General features: G+C 43.3%; 3 protein-coding genes across 3 annotated transcripts; all 3 read left to right on the top strand.

The window, feature by feature from the left end:
* Positions 1–481: 481 nt before the first annotated feature.
* Positions 482–10,901, top strand: LOC115561562 (aldehyde dehydrogenase family 3 member A2). Its single transcript, XM_030381704.1, has 11 exons — positions 482–638; positions 1,098–1,259; positions 3,328–3,559; positions 5,758–5,843; positions 6,043–6,251; positions 6,627–6,744; positions 7,105–7,246; positions 7,584–7,750; positions 8,167–8,266; positions 9,248–9,486; positions 10,474–10,901. Exons 2-11 carry the CDS (start codon positions 1,098–1,100, stop codon positions 10,486–10,488), a joined length of 1,470 nt encoding a protein of 489 aa, XP_030237564.1. The 5' UTR covers positions 482–638; the 3' UTR covers positions 10,489–10,901.
* Positions 10,902–11,267: 366 nt separating this feature from the next.
* On the top strand, positions 11,268–17,471 carry LOC115561561 (aldehyde dehydrogenase, dimeric NADP-preferring). The gene is made up of 10 exons (XM_030381703.1): positions 11,268–11,504; positions 11,899–12,090; positions 12,525–12,756; positions 13,344–13,429; positions 13,694–13,902; positions 14,325–14,442; positions 14,576–14,717; positions 15,071–15,237; positions 16,099–16,198; positions 16,646–17,471. Exons 2-10 carry the CDS (start codon positions 11,935–11,937, stop codon positions 16,957–16,959), a joined length of 1,524 nt encoding a protein of 507 aa, XP_030237563.1. The 5' UTR covers positions 11,268–11,504; positions 11,899–11,934; the 3' UTR covers positions 16,960–17,471.
* A 3,291-nt stretch (positions 17,472–20,762) lies between these two features.
* On the top strand, positions 20,763–21,610 carry LOC115561525 (zona pellucida sperm-binding protein 3). The gene is made up of 2 exons (XM_030381657.1): positions 20,763–21,286; positions 21,383–21,610. Exons 1-2 carry the CDS (start codon positions 20,828–20,830, stop codon positions 21,530–21,532), a joined length of 609 nt encoding a protein of 202 aa, XP_030237517.1. The 5' UTR covers positions 20,763–20,827; the 3' UTR covers positions 21,533–21,610.
* Positions 21,611–21,965: the final 355 nt, after the last annotated feature.

Here is a 21,965-nt window from a genome sequence, read left to right as displayed (position 1 = left end):
ACAAGAATAACAGGTATAAAAGCAAGGACAATAAAACATTTTGCTTTGAAGAAGTTTGGAAAAAGCAACATCTGAAAGTCCCAGACTCTAATTCAATTCAATAAAAAATGCTTTATTGACATGAGAAACAAAAGTGTACAATGCCAAAGCAGGTGAACAATAGAGAAGTCAAAATGTAAAACGTTCAATACAAAATATATATGCATATCAGATATTACACTATTAAATAAAGACAAGCAGCCTATCTCCTAAACAGATACATTAAAGAAACACTGTACACACAGTATTAACAATATTTGGAGGACGTGTGCAAAAAGGTGAAAATGCGAGTCCAGTGGGATTTCTCTCTTGCCAATAACGCTCAATCTGAACCCCCATTCCGGGCGTCCAGCGTGGGACGGGGTCAGGTCAGCTTGCCGCGCCCCATGGATGAATCAGGCGTCCAGAGTGGGACGGGGTCAGGTCAGATAGCCACGCCCCGTGAATGACGTAGGCGGAAGTAACGCGCCCCCCTGAGCTCATCCAAACAAACAGCGACGCTGCTCACATTGGAGGGATTGGGTTTTGGTTTGGGACAAAAACAATACAGCTCTGTATTGCAATTCTATTATTTCAATATACAGGACGGAATAATCAAGGTAATCACTGCAGTCGGCTAATTATTCGTGAATGTATACACGTAGAAACTGTCTTTTTTAGGAATGCAGTAAGTTACTTACATCACCTAGTGTAACAATTGCGTTAGCTAGTCTGTCAAGCTAGCGTGTAGTCAAATATAATTAATCTAAAAGAAAAACGCATTTGACGTTTAGAATATTTACCTTTAGTACTCATGTAAGCCTACTACTCCTGCAAGTACCATAATGGGACAAGAGAAGATGAGGATGAAATTGAGCTTCAATATGCATCATAACAACTTTCCTCTAAAGTCATGTCTTCATAAAGCAGATGCTTCATGATCCATCACTATAGAGTAGCCAACAAGCTGCAAACATTGAGGATATAAAACCCAACAAAAACCGAAAGTTCACAATAAAAATAATGATAATATGATATATGATCATAATAACGATGAATGATGCACCTTTGTTGCCCAGATGTCCAGAGAGCAGTCACTGGTGCAGCGGGCCAGGAAGGCTTTCCAGACTGGGAAGAGCAAACCTCTGGAATACCGTCTGCACCAGCTCAGGTGTCTGCACCGCTTCATCACCGAGAGACGCAGGGACATAGCAGACGCCCTCAAGAAGGATCTGTGCAAGGTGGGCCGTGTTCCTAACCACAGGACACACTAAACCATTGCCAAAGGCTTAAAAATAATACACTTTTTAAAAAGAGTGCTGATTTATTCGGGATTATCTGTGCAATGCATTTGTAGAAAATGATGTGCTCTGACATTCAAAATTCACAACTGAGAAGCATTTTTAAAGGTCATCAATCGCAGTCAGACACTCGTCTCAATTTTGGCTTTACGATTAGACATACACTTCTGCACTCCTGAGCATAGAGGCACATTGCACTGTATTGTAGTCCTGCAAACAGCCTGAACATTTGACAGCATTCTTCAGAATAAGAATGTGACCTCACTTTAGATCTGTGAGCTGGGCAGAGCCAACTTTTGCGGTTCTGGTTCTAGAGGTAAATAACAATTCCTACTTCATGGGAAAGATGACTACTAGGCCCAAGGAGCATTTTCATCAAAATGGACCAATATCCAAAATCAAATTGTTTTTTACCCATCCTGGTTCCAAGGTATTCTCTCTCGTCAGAAGACATGGAACAGGGCGCTCCAAATTTGTTATTGGTGAGAGCAACTTCCGAGCATTCTCTTGCTCAATTAACAATCTTGGACTGCATTTGTAAAATAGAATTAAAGCCTGCATAATTCGGTTTCTTTACTCCGTTTTAGATCATAACAAAAATAGATTTCTTGCAAGACAATGCAAGCAAAAATACGTTTTCTGTTGAGCTTTGGTAACTGTGTACAAGGCATTTTTACATTATTATTGACATTTTGTAGAATAAAGGATTTAGCTTTTAATCAGGATTAGGCAAGATTCAGCTCAACTGAAATGGGATGGCAACCGCTGAGTTGGGCTGTTGTTTAACCAGAAGCTCCAAAGTTCAAGCCTGATTGGTTATCATTTAAGACAAAAGGTTAAACTAGCTTGGGAACCAGAGGAATCTGCAAGCTCATGTTTGATTTGCTCTAGCAGATGCATCTGGCCCCACTCCCATTCAGACAGAAGTAAAGCACATCTAGTCTGAGTCTTGCCAATCACAAACATTTATCTTACATGGGCCAGCCAGGTAAGATATTATTACTGTACAGACGGACTCTGTAGAGGCATTTTTGTAACCAACCAAGATGGCTACCCATAATGTGGATTGGTATATGTTTGGTAGCTTAGTGCTACGTCACATTTCTTTTGACTGGTTTTAAGGCTATCCAAATCCATCCAGAGGTTCAATACTACTAGGTCTGGTGAGGTCAAGCTACTGATAAGAACCTGTACTCAATGGTGAGCCAAAGACATAGCATTCCTCTAAGTAAAAGGAGACCTATTCAAAACAAAAATTGGAGTGGGAGGATTCCTAATTCACATTTCTCCCACACCTTGTATAGGCCTACATGTAGTTCCTTCCATTGGTTTGAAAATGCCCCTGTTACAGATCATCACAATTATATCATATTATGTGTATTGCAATAATCTCTGAAGCCACTAAATGCTGTACTGGTGTAGTAGCACTGTTTGTTTTTTAAGGCCACATTTTTCCATAATATCAACCTGCAGGGGTAACAATGTTAAGTATGTCAAATTAAATATATAGCACCTTCAAAGGAACAAGTCACATAGTTGTTTACAACATTAGAATAAATACAATATAGCACCATTTGTCTGCTTCATATATATATATACAGTATATATATATTGTGGTAATCCGGCACGGTGAGCGAACCACCACCTCCCGAAACAGGACACAACTTTGCTGGGCAAAAGCCAAAAAGGCATGTTTAATCCAAAATCAAACAAAGTCTCATACTTTAAATAATGCAGCAACGAAAAATCCTGGGAGGAATCAACGGTCCTATCCCCCGTGGGTGGAATCCCGTCACCCACAAGGACCAGTCTCTCCGTACAGGTGCTCCAGGGCTGGGAGATCCCCGAATGAGTGGAGAAGCAGGCTATTTAAGCCCTGCTTCTCCACCTGTTCCTCAGGTGCTCTGCATGTTCTTAATTGGCCCGGGCAGAGTTGCCACAATATAGAGAGGACCGGTAACCTGCACTTTACTACATGATAACACGTTAGGGCCCTTCCCCCCTCTAGAGTGACAATGGCACTGAGCTGTTCGAGACGATGTCGTTGGAGGGAGAGATCAACCTGGCAGTGGAGCGGCTGGCGGAGTGGGCAGCCCCGAAGCCCGTAGAGAAGAACCTTCTCACCATAGCAGACGAGGTGTACATCCAGCCAGAGCCCCTGGGAGTGGTGCTGATCATAGGGGCCTGGAACTACCCCTGGGCCATCACCCTCCAGCCCCTAGTGGGGGCCATCGCCGCTGGTGAGGCCCTCCCTGTCCACTAGTCATTAAAGGTCCCATGACATGCTATTTTATGTATTCTTTAACATAGGTATTAGTGGGCAACTAACACAGTATTCAAAGACGTTCCTGAAATTCAGCCGTGGTGCAGAGTTACAGCCACTCCGAGCCAGTCGCACATTGAGCTTCCCCCAAATGCGCTGTTTCGGTGGGCGTGTCAAGGAGGAGGGTGGGGGTGTGGCCCTGAGCAGCTTGCAGCCACGTGCGGTACCATGCGCTCTGTTTACAGTGGATGTATCGCAATGGCGAGGCGCACACAGCCTTTAGCCGTGTTCTGTAAATATTCTAGAACACACGGGAGTCCTGGAGCTCTATATCTAAATATTATCATATAGCCTACACAGATATCTATATCATATAGCCTAATATATATTATCACGGCCAAAAGCTGTGTGAGCCGATATTATGAATCTCAAACGACCGCGTTGGGTTCTCCGACGTTCCTGGTTCTTCAACGTCCACATCAATGTGAATACACACACTGTAACGCAAGTGTTGTACACTTCCTTGTTATTTGGATAACCGTTCTGCTGTTGGTGTGATGGCGCATAACACGTCGGACTCTCGTCTCTGGTATTTCTACAACGAGACTCGTATTGGGGGTTATCTCAGCCAAAGTTGAGAATGAATTGGGGGGAAGGAACTTTGGCTTTGACTCCCTCAAGAACATGAACCACGACATGGAGGAGAAAGGGATTGTTGGCGGCGAATGTCTCCCGCTTGAGCCCCGCTGAGGGACCACCACCGGAGGCGGAGGTGCCTAAGCGCTGCCCGGCAACAATCCCTTTCTCCTCCTTGTCGTGGTTCATGTTCTTGACTTGAGGGAGTCAAAGCCAAAGTTCTTTCCCCCCAATTCATTCTCAACCTTGGCTGAGATAATCCCCAATACGAGTCTCGTTGTAGAAATACCAGAGACGAGAGTCCGACGGGTTATGCCCCATCACACCAACAGCAGAACGGTTATCCAAATAACAAGGAAGTGTACAACACTTGCGTTACAGTCCTGGAGCTCTATATCTAAATAATATCATATAATACATAGATATCTATATCATATAACATATTGTGTGCGCCTCCAGACGATATTATGAATCACAAACAAATTTGTCGGGTTCTGCGACGTCTCTGGTTCTTCCACTTTCACATCAACCTGAAGTCGACTGAACCGCGCGCTGCCTGCTGCCGGCTGCCCGCTGCCGGGCGATGGTGCCTCGCGGCAACCGGCGGCATGTCACAGTTCATGTACTTCAGCGAGTCAAACCAAAGTTCCTTTCCCCCAATTCCTTCTCAACCATGGCTCAGATAACCCCCACGACAGTCTCGTTGTGGAAATACAAGACACGTCAAAGAACCGACAAGAAACACTTGCGTTACAGTGTGTGTATTCACACACACACGTGCCGCTCGCACGGTCGAGTCTCATTGGCGGGCCAACGACTCTGGGCGGGCCAGGCAGAGTAAGGGGAGGAGCTGAGATTCCTCATGACGTCATGAGCACAGACATTCCAAATCAGCGCGCTTGAGCCTCCGTTTTTTCAAAGGCGAGCAGAACAGCTAGTGCTCGTTTTACACCAAACGCAAGTTTTAGCCACTGGGGGACCATAGGCAGGCTAGGGGAACTCATATTTATGTTAGAAAACCTCACAAAGTGAGATTTTCATGTCATGGGACCTTTAAAGGACAATCTATTTATTTAACTTCTATTCAGTTTTAATTCCACTACATTCAGTGAATCAAACTATGTGGTGGTATAGAAAATGGATGCTGGTTCGTTAGGAGTATGTTGTTGCACTAATGATTCAGCTAAAGGGGTCAGACAAATCACAATGTTAGATAATATGATCAAAATGGTATCAAAATCATGAAAGGGTTCATGAGTGTGCAAGGTTAAGAGGCTTCATAACAGCAATAGACTGGAAACATAAATATTAACATGAAAAAATGAGTTTCATCCATTATTAATGATCCATGTGTTATTCTTTTTTTTTCTTTAGGTTTTCAAGGGTTACATTCAATAAAAGCTGTATTAGCATAATATCCACTATTTGTATACATTTTTGCTGAGGCTTCAAATCAATTCCTCCTTGATCAATTACGTATGCACTACGCCTTTAAGTACTACTAATGCCTCTCTTACTCCCTCTTTCTGTGTATGACAGGTAATGCAGCTGTGATAAAGCCATCAGAGGTCAGTTTCCACTCTGCGAAGGTCATGGAGGAACTGCTACCCCTCTACCTGGACAGAGTAGGAACAAGCTACCTTAACACTAACAACAGCAATTGGATGTCATTTTAATTCATAATTGAAAATGGGTTTTAAAGGTACCCCTTCAATGCAGTGTAAACGGTGCTCGTTGCCATGCATCTTCATTGCATGTATGGACACCACTTTGGTCTTTAATGGCTAACCCCTCTCCCCGCCCTCTCCCCACTCCCCCCACTAGGACCTGTATCCAGTGGTGACCGGCGGCGTGTCGGAGACTCAGGAGCTCCTGAAGCAGCGCTTTGACCACGTCTTCTACACCGGGAGCGGCTCGGTGGGCCGTCTGGTGATGGAGGCGGCATCCCGCCACCTCACCCCCGTCACCCTGGAGCTGGGAGGGAAGAGCCCCTGCTACATCGACAAGGACTGTGACCTCAGAGTCGCCTGCCGGTAACATCAATCAAAGTCCCCACATTGAATCACAGCATCTTTAACTCAGCAAAGACAATTCAAGGTGCTGTAGGTAAGATTGGGGACTTGTAATGAGAGGGAGAGAGAGAGCAGAAAAGAGTGTAAGAGAACAAGATTTTGAACTAAAAAACCAAGTGAACGTCTCCTAAGTTTCTCACAGGCAGGTGCAGTTTAACCAAATACTGATCGTTTCACAGCTCATTTCACTCAAAAATAGCTAGGATATCTGCCATTCCTAACAAGTTAAAATCAAATAGTAGCTCTTAAAACTTATCTGCCAAATCTTTTTGTAAGTAGGCATGCACGGCGCAGACCTTTTTAAGGTTTGTTTTTTTGTGATTTCTTGTGTTACAGCCGAATAACATGGGGGAAATTTGTTAACTGTGGTCAGACCTGCATCGCCCCGGACTACGTCCTGTGTGAACCCAGCATCCAGAGCAGAGTGGTGGAGGAAATGAGGAAGTGCATCAAGGTCATTCACTCAAATCGATGTGTTGTTAACACCACCATGTGTAGTCAGTGTTTGTCATGATCTCCATTGTCTTGGTAGATCTCCTCCATCTTGGCGCTTGTGTTTACAGCTATTTGTGTAATTAATGTATCAGTAGTTGTGTGCTATGTGTTTATGTTCATGTTTATATCCTGTGTTATTTTTTGCCAGGAAAAGCTTAATTTTTTTAGGCAATAAGGCATTAAAATTAAATAACCCTAATAAAAGTAGCAGACTATAAACCTAGGCCTCTTAGGCCTTGAACAATGCTTTTGCCACAAATGATCCCTGGCTCACTTCATGCCAGCTTTAATGAATCCAAGCCTTTTCCACAATCCACAGGAGTTTTATACAGACGATCCAAAGACCTTTGAGGACTATGGCCGCATTGTCAACCAGCGACACTTCAAACGGGTCATGGCACTCATGGAGGGCAACACCATTGCTATCGGTGGAGAAAGTGATGAGACCGAGTGCTATATAGGTATTTGGTTATCTCGTTTTTAGCCATTAGTTTAATCACTTAGAAACACACTGACGTGCGTTTGAAATTGGTGACTATCCATAACAACTCAGTCTAGTGATGAGCTTACATAATTTGATGTCCAGTTGTTATAATACAGCCCAATTAGCATTTGTCTTTCAAATGCAATGACTACACGATTATATCGTTCAATATCTCCCGTTGTTTTTGAAATCGTTGATAAATGCTAACACAATAAATTAGTAAATCTGCATGATTTACGATAGGCTGTGGTTTTAGAAAAGCCCAAGTATTGGTCTTCTATGCTTGCTAAGATCTTCTATGACGTGCCGCCCAGCTCCCACCATCTTGCGGGACGTGAAGGTGGAGTCCAAGGTGATGCAGGAGGAGATCTTTGGGCCGGTGTTGCCCATCATCACCGTGAGCGGCGTGGATGAGGCCATCCAGTTCATCAACGAGAGGGAGAAGCCCTTGGCCCTCTACATCTTCTCCCATGACAAAAAGGTCAACATCTGTTTTGTCTTTTGTCTTGTATGTCCTTTTGAGAGACTCGATTACAATTTTGAGAGTAATAGCCCAAATTCAAAACTTGGATTTAGATTGAAAGAAACTACAGCATTTGTTTGTTTGTGGGCATGTTGTATGCGCTTACCTGGGTAGGATAATTCAAAGAGACAGCTATGGGAGTTGCTAGACACTCGGGTAATGGATGTAAATGGTTGGCCAACTGCCCAATTTCCGAGCGCGTATTCAGTGCGAGAGTAGGCGAGTTTTACAAAGTAATCATGGCTGCTTTACATCCCGAAATCGACAATGTCAACAATTAATCTGGACTATTCAAACCGGCCAAATCCATGAAGAATTCTTCTGTGTTTTATTGTTCGTTTAACTTGTGTTGTCACTCTTGTTGCTTCGTTTAGCTGATCAAAAGGGTGATAGCGGAGACCTCCAGCGGGGGGGTGCTGGCCAACGACTGCCTGGTTCACTTTACCATCAGCGCATTGCCTTTTGGAGGAGTCGGTTAGTATTTGCTGTATACGGTGATACCCCGAGCATAAACATGTTACCATCAAAAACAGATGATATATTGATCTATCAACGTCAATTGATTATGAGACGGTATAGACCCTTCAGACAAGCAGCCGTACTCTGGAGAGTTTCCAAGGATTTCCTGCATGTGTCTTGTGTGAATGGGAACCGGGATGGATAATCTAGGAAATCGGCAGCGGCACTTTGAAGCTAATGACCTAGAAACATATCCGGATCATTGCGGAATGACCGAAAGCAGCTTCTTTTGTTTACAAACCAGCTCCTTTTTCAAGAATTACTGAATCCGAAATATTGTCATTCTCTCAGTCTGCAAGTTTTATAGTGACCGAGATCCTTAAGTGTTGCATTACCGCAACCTGTTGGACTTTCAGTTTTCCCCATCCATTCCTTAATATCTATGCCATGTGTGAAAGGTTGTAAGACTCAAACCTTCCATAACGTCGCTGCAAGTGTGACTTGTAAAAATCAACAGCACAGCCTGAAAGCTTATCCCACTCATCTACAGTGAAGTATGTTTGAAAGGGATTGAGTGTCTCTGACTCTAAAATGTCAGAATTTAATTTTTTGGGAAAACACTGAAATGCGTCGATCTGTCGTCATACTTTAAATCACAAGATGCCAGATTTGCTACTGTTATAATTCGGTTTGCACCCATTGTCTTTCACCCATTGCCTTTTGAGTGTGAAAATGTGTAAACACCAACACGACACTCTTGTTAATTCAACTTGTGAATCAGTTGAATCTCATGTGATTAAGCTGTTGCATGAGGTACATTGCATGATGACTCTGGGAGTGTTGATCACTTAATTCTCTGGGAATTAATCAAATAACCGAATTGACCTAGGGGGTTCAAATCATTTCCTTTATTTAGTTATGATCAGTTTATTATTGTACAAAAACCGACACCATTGTAAAAAAATGTCGCAATGTTTTTTTTCTTTTTTTTTTCAGGCAACAGCGGTATGGGCCGGTACCATGGCCAGCACAGCTTCAACCAGCTCAGCCACATGCGCAGCTGCCTCATCAAGAAGCTGAACATGGAGGGGGTGAACAGCATGCGCTACCCACCGCACACCTCCAAGAAGCTGAGCTGGGCTCGCTTCTTCATCCTCAAGCAGATCAACGTGGGCAGGCTGCGACGCCTGGCCATGCTCACCGTGTTCAGCGCCTTGGCTGCCTTCGTCGTGCAGGTACAGCACAGCCACGCCATGTGTTTCTCAGCCCTGTTGGCGACCGAACCGATGCTAAGTGATTTCATAAGGGCCTGCCTCGCAGAAGACAAGGGTGCATTTTACTCACTCAAAGGAAGTACAAGAAGACAAACAAACAATTATAAAGTATGATGGACTGCAGCGTAACTTTGTCTGTTCTAATCTATTTGGATGATTGGATGTAGCTACAAGCTATCCTAAAATGACTGAATAATCATTATAAACCATAATGATGATCCCAAATAGTTATTATGAATCATCATCTCAGATGCATAAGGCCAGTAAATGCATATGCACGTTTTCAGTATATTGAGTTTTAACTGGAATAAACTTTGGTCATAAAAGGCATGTTTACATTGCATAAAGAGATCATGACATGCATGATATGTGGTTAAATAGGTTTACACATTTGATTTGAAAAGTGTCGTTCGTCCAGCACAAACATATTAAACCACAGTGAATTTAAATGGGGGAGCATCAATTAGCTCTAAATTAAAAAATAGAATAAGTCTGACAATGTGATTTCCATAGCGATGAAAATCCCATTCCCGAACCCTGGCAGTCAGAGTGAATAGGCTGTGTCTCTGTTGATGTTGTGTGGCCTTTTAAATACATTGTCCCTTGGAGTCAGATAAGAGTGTACCTCCCAACACCCACAATGCTGCAGTCTTGTGCTCTGGCACAAGACTGGCATTGTCCCTTGCAAACAATGTGTGGTGTTGTCCTGGACATCTAACCACAAAATGCTCTGTGATCAGTCACCCTTTTGATTACCCAGCATGCCTCACTCGTGCCTGCTTAATAGGGCTATTGTTTTTTGTCTGGGATTTACCTTTTTTCGTCAACATCTACACTGTTGTCCGAATGAGATCCGTTTTGATAATTGCTGGTAACACAAGTACCGATAGAAAATGTTCTAAATCTAATTCACGTCTTCGGTTGTGTCACGTCACCTCTTTCCTACAGCGGTTCCTGCGATGAGCTGGCCCAACACTAGGCAGACAGTCCTTCAGGCCTTGGTTAGACCCTGTATTGGTGCCAAGGACGAACAGACCACTCTGGACATCAGCGACATCATCATGCAATGTCCTCATACGTTTGGTTCGTGGTTAGCAAGAGCCCCTCCTCCTTCGAGTGGATGTAAATGTAGTTTAATTAATACTTTTCATTGTGAAATATTCTGCCGTTTAACCTTTAATTAACCTGGCCATATACAATTTCATTTGAAGATGTTTTAAAGGTAACTGACACTAAACTGTACCTCCCTGTCCTAACTATGCTAATGAAATGTTCAGACTGGTCAGTAAAACTGCACAAATATATTCACTCTCAGCAATATAATGTATAATAAATTCCTATTTTCTGATTAAATATTATCATGTAATAAAAACGTTTGTATGTCTTAGCTTTTTGTGAGAGGGCCTACACAATATTTATTTGAGTACTGCCACTATACTGGTTATGCCTACTTATTAACAAACTCAAGGTTGGTGCAGTTATTACGGTTTATGATTCTTAAGATATTATGATCGGGAGCCTACCTTATAGACCAGTTGTAAAATGCTGACCTTCATGACTAACTATCTTGCCAAACTTTAGAGAAAAGACAGCTATTTTTATGTGGAATTATCTAAAGTTAAAGGTCCAGTGGGGGGGTTATTTGGAACAGGGGCGGCTAAAAAGGGGAGGGGGGCTCGATAAGTGATGCATTATCTTGGCTGAGCATTGTGCAGCTTTTATCTGCCTGTAAACTGAAACCAGTGCTACTTGGGGGCAGAACAGACGCTGATTGTACGGTGAGACGCCCACTCCGAGTCCACCCAGCCAGCCCGGCAGAGCGCTGCATGAAGCCCTGACTAGTTGAATGCTGGTGGAATGGAAGCGCGCTACGCATGTTGTTGTGACATCTGAACTCCTGTCACACGTTGGAGGTCTCGGAAAGACCGAGTGTTGGATAGGTATTGGACATATGATACTTTGCCTGAATCTGTAACTAGGTAAGTAAGGCTACATTTTAAAAGTGTTTGACTTAGGACTATAAGTCGATATACACCTTGCACTGTTTTTTATTCTATCAATGTAAGACTTGATAGAATAATTATAATAAAAAAGGATTGATAGAGTATATTACCGTAGCCTTCTTACGTCTTATTGTTTTGCTCTACTCTGTGTATTCCCTACTCCTCCCTATTTAGATTGGAAATAGCTATTGATTGCAAAATAGTTAAATGAACGATTCTTTCTCATCTTTCCATTGCCATGTAATTTCCTCAATTAACATAATTATTTTTAAAGTCAATATAAAAAAGAAAAACGGGAATATATCTTTACAACACTTTTATTGCATTGTAAGTACAAAGGTATGTATTATTACTATTGCTCCATCCACAGAACCTGCCTCGTACTGCAGGTGTCTCCTCGTCGACCATGGAAAGGCAGGCGGTGAAGAAGGCCCGGGAGGCCTTCCTCAGCGGCCGGACCAGGGCGCTGGAGTTCAGGCTGCAGCAGCTCACAGCCCTCCAGAAGATGATCGCAGAGAGACAGACCGAGATCGCTACAGCGTTAAAACAAGACATCAACCGGGTGGGTACTGGTAGTTCAGCAGCGCTGAAAAAAAGTTTTAAAGAGCAAGGCTAAAGCCTTTTATATTCCCTTGTGTGTGGTAAACCTGCCTTAGGCTGATCTATGTTACATCTTGATGTCATGTTAAGCGTCTTAGAGTACCATATTAAGCGCTATATAAATTTCATTTATTATTATTATTATTATTATGTTTAAGATATATTTTACTAGAGGTGCTTTACGAGTATGTCGTTGTTGTCTTATGTTTAATGCACTGTTAAGCATCTTGGAATTGTCGCCCATGAGTAAATTTTGCATAATAATAAACGCAATTTATATTATTATCTGGGTTCCACATAGTCACAAAACACATATGGGGATGTAACAATGCAGCATAGAGTTGGCGGGGGGAGGGTCTCCATTTTCTAAACCTCTGGGGGGGTTGTTTCATGTAGAGCCAGTACGACACGCCGCTGTTGGAGCTCATCGGCCTGGAGAACGACATCAGCCTGGCCATCGCCAAGCTGGCAGAGTGGGCAGCCCCCCGGCCTGTAGAGAGGAACCTGCTCACCATCAGAGATGAGGTGTACATCCAGCCAGAGCCCCTGGGAGTTGTGCTGATCATAGGGGCCTGGAACTACCCCTGGGCCCTCACCCTGTCGCCCCTGGTAGGGGCCATAGCTGCTGGTAGGAAGCCTCCTTTATACCGTCAACGTGTCGTCACAGCAGTGGTTCATATTGTGTGCGGGTTGTTATTATCACCTGGAACCAATGTATGACACTGAAATATTGTTTGCCTTCATCTGTGTTTCATCAATGGTTGCACTGTTCCTGAGGGTTGATTCTCATGTGTTAGGTGGGGGTTTGTGTTCTCCATCTTCCACGTACAGTATGTGTAACTTGTTTTTTTTACATAAACATCGGCTTCTCTTGCCCATGATGCAAGCAAATACACACGCGGTGGCTGTCCTCGTCTACCCACTCCGCTCGCAGTCACCCCTTGATGACCTCATTCCATTCATCCCGATGCTTTCTCTCTCTCTCTCTCTCTCTCTCTCTCTCTCTCTCTCTGTTTCTCTCTCTCTTTCTCTCTGTTTCTCTATGTCTTTCTCTGTGTCTCTCTCCATTTTCTCTCTCTCTCTCTCTCTCTCTCTCTCTCTCTCTCTCTCTCTCTCTCTCTCTCTCTCTCTCTCTCTCTCTCTTTCTCTCTCTCTCTCTCTCTCTCTCTCTCTCTCTCTCTCTCTCTCTCTCTCTCTCTCTCTCTCTCTCTGTAGGCAATGCAGCTGTGGTGAAGCCCTCAGAGCTCAGTGAGTGCTCTTCACTGCTCCTCCGGGCTCTGCTTCCACGTTATCTGGACCAGGTGGGCACATGCACTGAAGCCATTGTAGATACAACTTTCCAGGATATGCAGATAATGCTATCTGTTATGAATCAGTTATTATGTATAGTGCCCTACCTAATAAAACCCTTGGATCAACACGATCAATGACTATTGATCTCTATATGAACTTTGGATTTTGAAATGATTCCCTAATCATGAATTTCCATAGTGAGTGTCAAGAGCAAGGACGAGTTAAGAGATGTACAACATAAAACATCTTGTTCTGTTCCCTCCCCCCACTAGGACCTGTATCCAGTGGTGACCGGCGGCGTGTCGGAGACTCAGGAGCTCCTGAAGCAGCGCTTTGACCACGTCTTCTACACCGGGAGCGGCTCGGTGGGCCGTCTGGTGATGGAGGCGGCGTCCCGCCACCTCACCCCCGTCACCCTGGAGCTGGGAGGGAAGAGCCCCTGCTACATCGACAAGGACTGTGACCTCAGAGTCGCCTGCCGGTAATTTGGACCGTATGGACGTTTGGGGAAACATTTGTTTAAAGCTGCACTACGCAAATTAGCCAATAGCAGCCTCTAGTGGCTTGAGTTATAGCTACAGTTTTATAGAGTAATGTTCCCTTATAGATTGCCTCGTAGATGGAAACGTTTTTTTCTTGAGAAACTTTCTAGTTCAGCTATTTATTTATGTGGTAAATATCTGTATTAAGGGAGTTGGGGTTAGGATTGAAAATCCTGATGAAAACACTCAGTCAGCCCTCTTACCTACTTGATTGATGCATTGATTTGAGTGTCAACCTACTCTGTTAGGGTTCCTGTTGATTTGTCTGTGTTTGCCTTATGCAATCTGGATGCATTGTTGTTACTTGTCATGTCCCACTGGAAAAAACAAATGCCACAGACACATGTGTGATGTTCCCCAGGCGTATTACATGGGGCAAGTTCACCAACTGTGGTCAGACCTGCATCGCCCCGGACTACATCCTATGTGAAGCCAGCATTCAGGGCAAAGTGGTGGATGGCATTCGACAGACCCTGCTGGTAGGAACACAACACATAGCAGCCATCAATCTTCGACATCATCAGACACAGAAACAGCATTGATTACGTTTTAGAAGAACTCAAGATGTAGCCCCCAAATTTGCTTATAAACACTGTTGATTCCCAATCCTAGGAGTTCTATGGTGCAGATCCAAAGTGTTCGGCGGACTATGGGCGAATCATCAACCCGAGGCATTTCAACCGAGTGATGAATCTCATGGAGGGCTACACGGCAGTGCTCGGGGGGCAGAGCGATGCCTCCCAGCGCTACATTGGTAAGGGACCCCGGTGCAGCCTGTGACACTTATATTATATAACAATTATTATGGTGATTACTGTTAAACATTACAGAGTTACTATCATTACTACTATAACTATTCTATTTAACCTTAAAGTGTAAGCTTACCGCCTTTTTCTGATCAAACACTTTGAAATATGAATGTAATTTGGGCTGAGAATTTTATTCATTTCTAAACCAGAGTTTTCTAAAACAGATATTTCCATGTATATTGGATAATCACCACGTGCTGACTGCCTGAGTGGTTCTTTATAAAACCACTTGTTTTCGGCGTATAAGACTTCGATGAGCGAACATAGTTCACTTATGTGCACCCCCTTTTTCCTCCAGCTCCTACGGTGCTGAAAGACGTGCCCCCCCACTCCCGGATGATGCAGGAGGAGATCTTTGGTCCGGTGCTCCCCATAGTGACGGTGAGCGACATGGACGAGGCCATCCGCTTCGTCAACGAGCGGGAGAAGCCGCTGGCACTCTACATCTTCTGTTCAGACAAGTTGGTAAGGTGCTCTCCTGGCGTTTTTACATTCATATTTTGGCCTTCTCAGAGCCATACCGTGCCACGCTGAATTGCGTGTTCACTACCAGTGAAACCGTACTGAACTGTGCCGAGCCTCGTTTGAGATGGACCGTCTCTGAGGCCAGGCCAAAGAGAGCCCGACCCGCCTCCAAGCGGGATGCGGTGACGTCATCCCTGGTTTCTGTTCATTGCTGGAATATAGAGCTATACAAAAATACAATAAACAGCGCTTTCTTGCGTATAAGGAATGGTTGTTTTCAGATTAGTGATGGTCTAAAGACTGGACCATTTTTCACAGTGTTGGATCGCTGTTCTCAATGTTGTGGCAATTCCTTTATGAGATATTGCTTTTGGGAAAGATGAGACTTCTTAATGAAAAAAACACACATTAGTCGAGAAAATAACCTATTTAATGTATACATACACCAGTCTCCTATCTAACAGACGCTGTTTCAAAGCGACTTTTAACAGTTTCACCCCCTCCCCACAATGCTATTGTCCTTACGCCAAAGGAGGGAGATGTTACCTGAAGGTCAGAGGCCCCTGCGTCATTTTATATATGCGGAAACTCTATTTGTTTGAATATTCAATCTGAGTTAACTAAATAGGCAATAAAGGTGTGTGTGTTGTTGTGTCAATGAACCAAGACAAGCGCCTCATAATTTAAAGACACGCCTTCAAGAGGAAAGCCAAGTTGTAATGGAACTGCAAAACGGTTAGGTTGTGGTTCGTTGGCTTCAGACTACTTTCACCAAGTTATTTCATTTTTACCCATTTAATACAATTGTACAATTTGTTATTGTTTCCTGTTACATGTAAAAAAAACTGTTGTCTCCCTTAGGCAGTAAAGAAAATGATAGAAGAGACCACCAGCGGAGGGGTCACGGTCAACGACGTCATGATGCACTATACGCTCAGCTCTCTCCCCTTCGGCGGCGTTGGTATGGCTATTTCCACAGAACCTAATTTATATGAGCCACGACAGACTCTGCTGTATGTGGTAACTGAAGATTAAAAAAAACACCTAAACTGTGAAAAATAATATAGTTATATTCAAATTGTACAAAAATACATAAGGAGGTTCTTTTTTTTTCACAAAAGCAATTTTACAGTGTTCCATAACAATTTAGCGTGTTGCTTTTTACATACAATCTTCAACAGACCCTTTTCACAGAGGTGTCATCTTGGGACAAACCAAGGTGGTGTCACTTATAATACTAATGATGGGTCTGGTACTGTTATGTACCAGGGCCAATGTAGTAGACTTTCCTAAATGTGGGAACATTAAAGGATGTGAAAAGGGACAATTGGACTAACAAGCGGAACCAACTCTTGTTTAACCCCCATGATTCTCTCTCTCTCCCCTCTCTACCTATCTCTCCCTCCAGGTCAGAGCGGCATGGGCTCTTACCACGGCAAGCACACCTTCGACCGGTTGAGTCACATGCGGGCGTGCCTGGTGCGCTCCCTGGGCATGGAGAGCTTCAACCTGGCCCGCTATCCTCCCCAGGACCGGCAGAGGGCCCGCCGGGTCCGGATGGCCCTGCGCTCTCCCATGATTGACTTCTCTAAGAGGACCTTCGTCTGGGCCGTCGCGGCCAGCGTGGTGGCGTTCGGCCTCTTCGTCACCCTCCTGGTCATCCTCCTCATCGCGTCCGGCCTCAACTGTACCTGCTGGTATTGGCAGGGCTTTTATAATTAGGAACCTACCTCGGCCCTCTTTCCCCCTATTTTCGACATATTCTCAAAATAAATAAATTCAAAGTTGAACTGTGTTTTTATCCAACTGAGTCGATTCTAAGATCGATGGTGGACAAAGTATCGGGATGTTGGAATGTAAAATTGAGTGTAATAGCTGCACATGCTATGGAAGGACCTTTTTGTGCCTACATTTGTCGATAAGAAGTTGTTCATGTTTTGACACATCTTCAGGGACCTCTACAAGTTATTTGGTAAGAACAATAAAATCCCTGAATATCCCATTTCAGGGATTCCTTTGGGCAAGGACCAAATATGGGTCTTGTCTACTCTCCACTCTCCATTATTTGAAACACAGGCCGAAGTCTTTATCAATATATGAGCAACTCCGATCAATTTAGAAAGTTCACTGACGGACTTGCCTTGCATATATTTTTATGTTGGTAATAATGAATTAAAATGTAAACAACTCCTAGTTTTGCTTTTTTATCAATAAAGAGATCTATTTACACAATATCCATGTTCTCTTCCATGTAATTATTTTATTATTTTGTTCCTGGACATTTGAGACAAGTCACCTTTCTAAGAATTTACCAGAAATGAAATAAAACGTTACACATCGCACCCCATTCGCTAACTATAAATTTTACCTCTGTGGGGCAGCCCTTAACCAGAGCAATTTTACTGAGATTACCATTAAAATCGAAATGTGGTGGAGTGGAATTTATTTATCGGAATTTATTTAGTTATCTATGTATTCCATCAGGGGGTATGGTCTACCTGCAGGTCCCATGTCCCGTGTCTACCTTTTATATGCATTAGTGTGGATGCAAAACATTCCTGTTGGAATATTATTTTGATTGTTACAAAAGTACTTAGATTGGTTATACCTAACTAGCTGAGATGCTTGCAAAAGGGCTTCATCACCTTATTCTGTCACAATTTGCATCCAAATGCAGAAGTCATCCGTAAAGAGTTCTACAGCATAAATGTAATACACATACATAGTGGCCAGGTGGCAGCACTGGGCTATTTTTAATTGTGATTCTGAACGCTTTAAATGTGTTTTGTATTTTAATAGCTTTAACATTTATATAAAATAGGCATTTTTCAAATGTATGTTTCAATAATAAAAAACAAAGTGTATGATACTATGATAAGGAATTAAATGCAAGACATTAATGTATATTCTATCGAATGTATTGAAAGTATTCACCCCTCCAGTATAATCATACACGTACCATATTTTTTCGATGTCCTTATTTGAATTGCTTCTCTTCTCTCTGGCGCTGTCAGCGACTTGATGGCTACAACTCTCGGACGAAACGGAGCACACTGAATCACTGCAATGTTTTCATGAGTTCACAACCGAGTTCAACATTTCCTTGTTCCAGGGTGGTTAAGAATGAAAGGGATAGACGGTTAGGGGAAGGTTGTGTGTGTGTGTGTGTGTGTGTGTGTGTGTGTGTGTGTGTGTGTGTGTGTGTGTGTGTGTGTGTGTGTGTGTGTGTGTGTGTGTGTGTGCACACACACATGTACGTATTGTCTATTCTGTGCATGTTTGACTCAAGTACTGCAACATGTTGTTTCGAGGATGTAGGGCATCTAAAGCAACTGAAAATATTTGTGCCCTTGCAATGTATTTTATAAATGCGGACACAAATAAAGACATTGAAATGTGTGTGATGTATATGCTAAGACATTTCCTTTAATTTCAAAGTCAAGAGCATGCAGACTGAATAAAACCCATCTCTGAACTTGAAACACGGAAACCGACTCTAGAACTTTGTTCTCAAAGAACATCAGCACATCTGGCCTTCCCTCTGGGCATAACACAGCCTCTGCCAAAAGAAGTTGCTTCCTTCGCTTTATTGCACAACGCTGGCAGTCAGTCCTTAAAAACATGTTTGCTAATCTTCTCTGAAGGGTAGAAAAATGATCCAGTCTGGTGTACGACTGTAAGCCTGGCCTGGAGGCCGTGTAGACGCTACAGCTTTCTGCATTTTTCCCGGGCTTTTCCAACCTGGTTTTACAATGTCATGAGTAATTTTGTCTGCAAATATATGAGAGATTGTATCTGTGTGTGCTGGGTTGCTCTGAGATATAATAGGCCTAGTATAAATAATAAATAAGTCACAATATTATGCCTTTACACCCTGACCCATTGACAGGCAAAGGCCTTGTTGGACCCTAGCCTGTGACCGTAACATTATGGTTTAATTTACAGACTTAAATCCATCCTGAATCAACATTGTAACTGGTATGCCATCAAATAGCTTGAAAGAATATGGTGCTGTATACTGCATTCATTTGATTTAAATAATATAGCATTTAAACTGCATTATTGGGCAGACATCTTTTTGTACATCCAGTGTGATGATAAACGGTTCTAGTCAACGGAGGTTCCTTTCATGCATTTAGGTGCTGTTGCTATAGTAACTGCCTCCCTTCTCTCAACGCCAAAGAGATGGAGAGCAGCGGTCTGTTTGGTCCTCCCACACAAACTACTCCAATTACACAAACTACTCCAGCAACACAAACTGCTTTAGCCACACACAAACACTAGCGATGGGGGGATTGTGTAAACGAGGAGAAACCCACACAGAGGCCAATATTCCGTAAACATATAACCAATGTGACATCTCTTAATCGATGTCCCTTGGGCCTAAGTCTACTGTTTTTTCATGTTTTCTTTTTGATTGATGGAAAGCCACAACACAGTAAGTTGTTCCATCAGTCGGTCCTACATCTGGGAGAAGCGACAGTCTTCAGATGTTGACACAAAATAAATTCTGTCAGTGATACCCAGAGCTACTGGGAAAGATAACGTTATAACGTCAATGTTGCCAGATTGGGCCAGATTTCCCACCCAGCCTGGCAAAACTGGCTGCAGCGCGCGGCTACTGTTTTGCCATTTAACAAGGCTGAAGGACGAGTTGGATTTCTCCATTGAAAATAATTTTGGGGTCAAGCAGCGAAGCTGCGAGACAACCATTGTTATTGTACGTTTTCCTATTAGTATGCTGCCATGGGAGTCTATGGCAGCCCATAGAACGCCATTGTCAAAAGTTGTGAAATTTGGCACACTGATTGAAGACAGTCCCATTATCCCATGAAGATAATTTGTGGTCGCTAGCTCATGAGCTCTAGCGCCACCAACTGCTCTAAGTTGGACATGCATTCATGTTTATAACTTTAACCCATTCATCCAATATTCACAAACAAGGTAGCCTATCATTGGAATCCTTGGGCCAAGCCGAGTTCAACTCACCTTATGACGTCATTTTGCGCCAATATGGATTTCCGCCAATATCGGTTTACGTCAAAAACCTTAAAAATGCATCTCCTACCACAAATTTTGTCCAATCATCTCGAAACTTGGCCCAGATGATGGTCAGACAGCCAATCAAATTCGACCGCGAAGGTGCCAAACAGGAAGTAGGCCTAAGCCAATTTCTCAGCAGCCCTTGTCATATCATAGCCAAATTTGTTATATTCCGGCCCTTAGAAAGCAACTTCAATGTATTTTCATTGTGATAACCATTTGCCAAAAGCTTTCATTGTAGGTGAAATCACTGAGACGGTCATCATGTAGTAGCCACCTAACCGATTACTTCTTTCCAGCAAAATTAGTTTATGGAGTCTTATTGACCCCCACATTGCTGGTCGCAGCTATATTTTAAATTGATTAATTTAATTATTTACTCCGTTACATGCCTTGTGATTTGTAACCGATCATTAAGGACAATACACAGGTGTTGCTCATCACGCTAAACGGCGCATCTACTTATTCCTGCTGGACACCGCAGCAGCACGTGTGTGTGAATGCTTGTTGTAGCCTACCGCCGGAAGCAGTCCTGAAGTCTGCAACAATGCCGTCCAGACAGCTTCTTATCGTTTCGTTGGTCTTTGCATGCACTGGACTCCGTGATGCCAAATCCCTTAAAGAAAGAGTGGAATCCCGCATGGGAGCCGACCCTGAGAGACCCGGCTCCAGGGGGCCGCCCCACCGATATGCTGGTTCCCGACCGCCACAAGCAGTCGGACAGCTGTCATCATGGGCGTATCCCAAGGAACCGGCGGCACCTGTGGCTTCTATGAACCCCCCGATGTTTCAGCTGAGACCTCCTACGACGACCAGGGACAATTTAGCCGTGCGCTGTGGAGAGGACTCTGTGGACGTGGAGGTCAGCCAGGACCTCCAAGGGACCGGTCGCCTTGTGCAACCGGATGAGCTGACGCTGGGTGGTTGTGCAGCCACCCTGGCCGATGACTCTTCTCAAGTGCTCCTCTTTCACTCCCAGCTGCATGGGTGCAACAGTAAACTCATAGTATGCTAATGTTTTTATTCAAAGTGTTAAAGGGGTGATATGATATCATGCTTTTTCGACTTTTCCCTTCTAACTATAATCTGTATTCCCTTCTAGCTGACAAACGATAAACTTGTCTATGCCTTCAAGCTGCTCTACAAGCCCAAGTACCGAAAAGGCATCACTATCGTGAGAACCGTGGCCGCTGTGATCGGAGTGGAGTGTCACTACTCACGACTTCAGCTGGCTTCAATTAGCCCGTTTTAGCCAGTTTTGGGTCCTTTTTAAATAATCTGATTCTCTTAAATGTATGTATTCAAAATAAAATGTATCTGTATTCTTAAACTGCATCATTAATCATTTTAGGTTGAATGCTGGATATAGGCTATGCCTAATTAGTTTACATCTGTAAATGTATCTGTCTTTTTATTCAGAGCCAATCAATGCAGGGGCCGTTGCGGTTTGTATGAATCTGTTTACAGTAAATGTGGAGTTACTTTTCCACAACTGAGTTCTTGGAAGACATTGGTGTCTCAATTCCTCTGAAAGGTTTACTGAATGCATTCTCCAAGTGTATGTGTGTCATATCAATACCAAATAATGTATAGAACATTCAGCCATCACTAATGAAATCCTACATTGTCTATTTTCTAAATATGCAAATGAATGTTAAATTAAGCTGCTGGTTCCTTTTTAAATT

This window comes from Gadus morhua, chromosome 16 (assembly GCF_902167405.1).
Source record: "Gadus morhua chromosome 16, gadMor3.0, whole genome shotgun sequence".
In the NCBI taxonomy this organism is placed as follows: domain Eukaryota; kingdom Metazoa; phylum Chordata; class Actinopteri; order Gadiformes; family Gadidae; genus Gadus; species Gadus morhua.
Note: the sequence above shows the minus strand (reverse complement) of the source record. Positions and strands in the feature narration are given on the sequence as shown.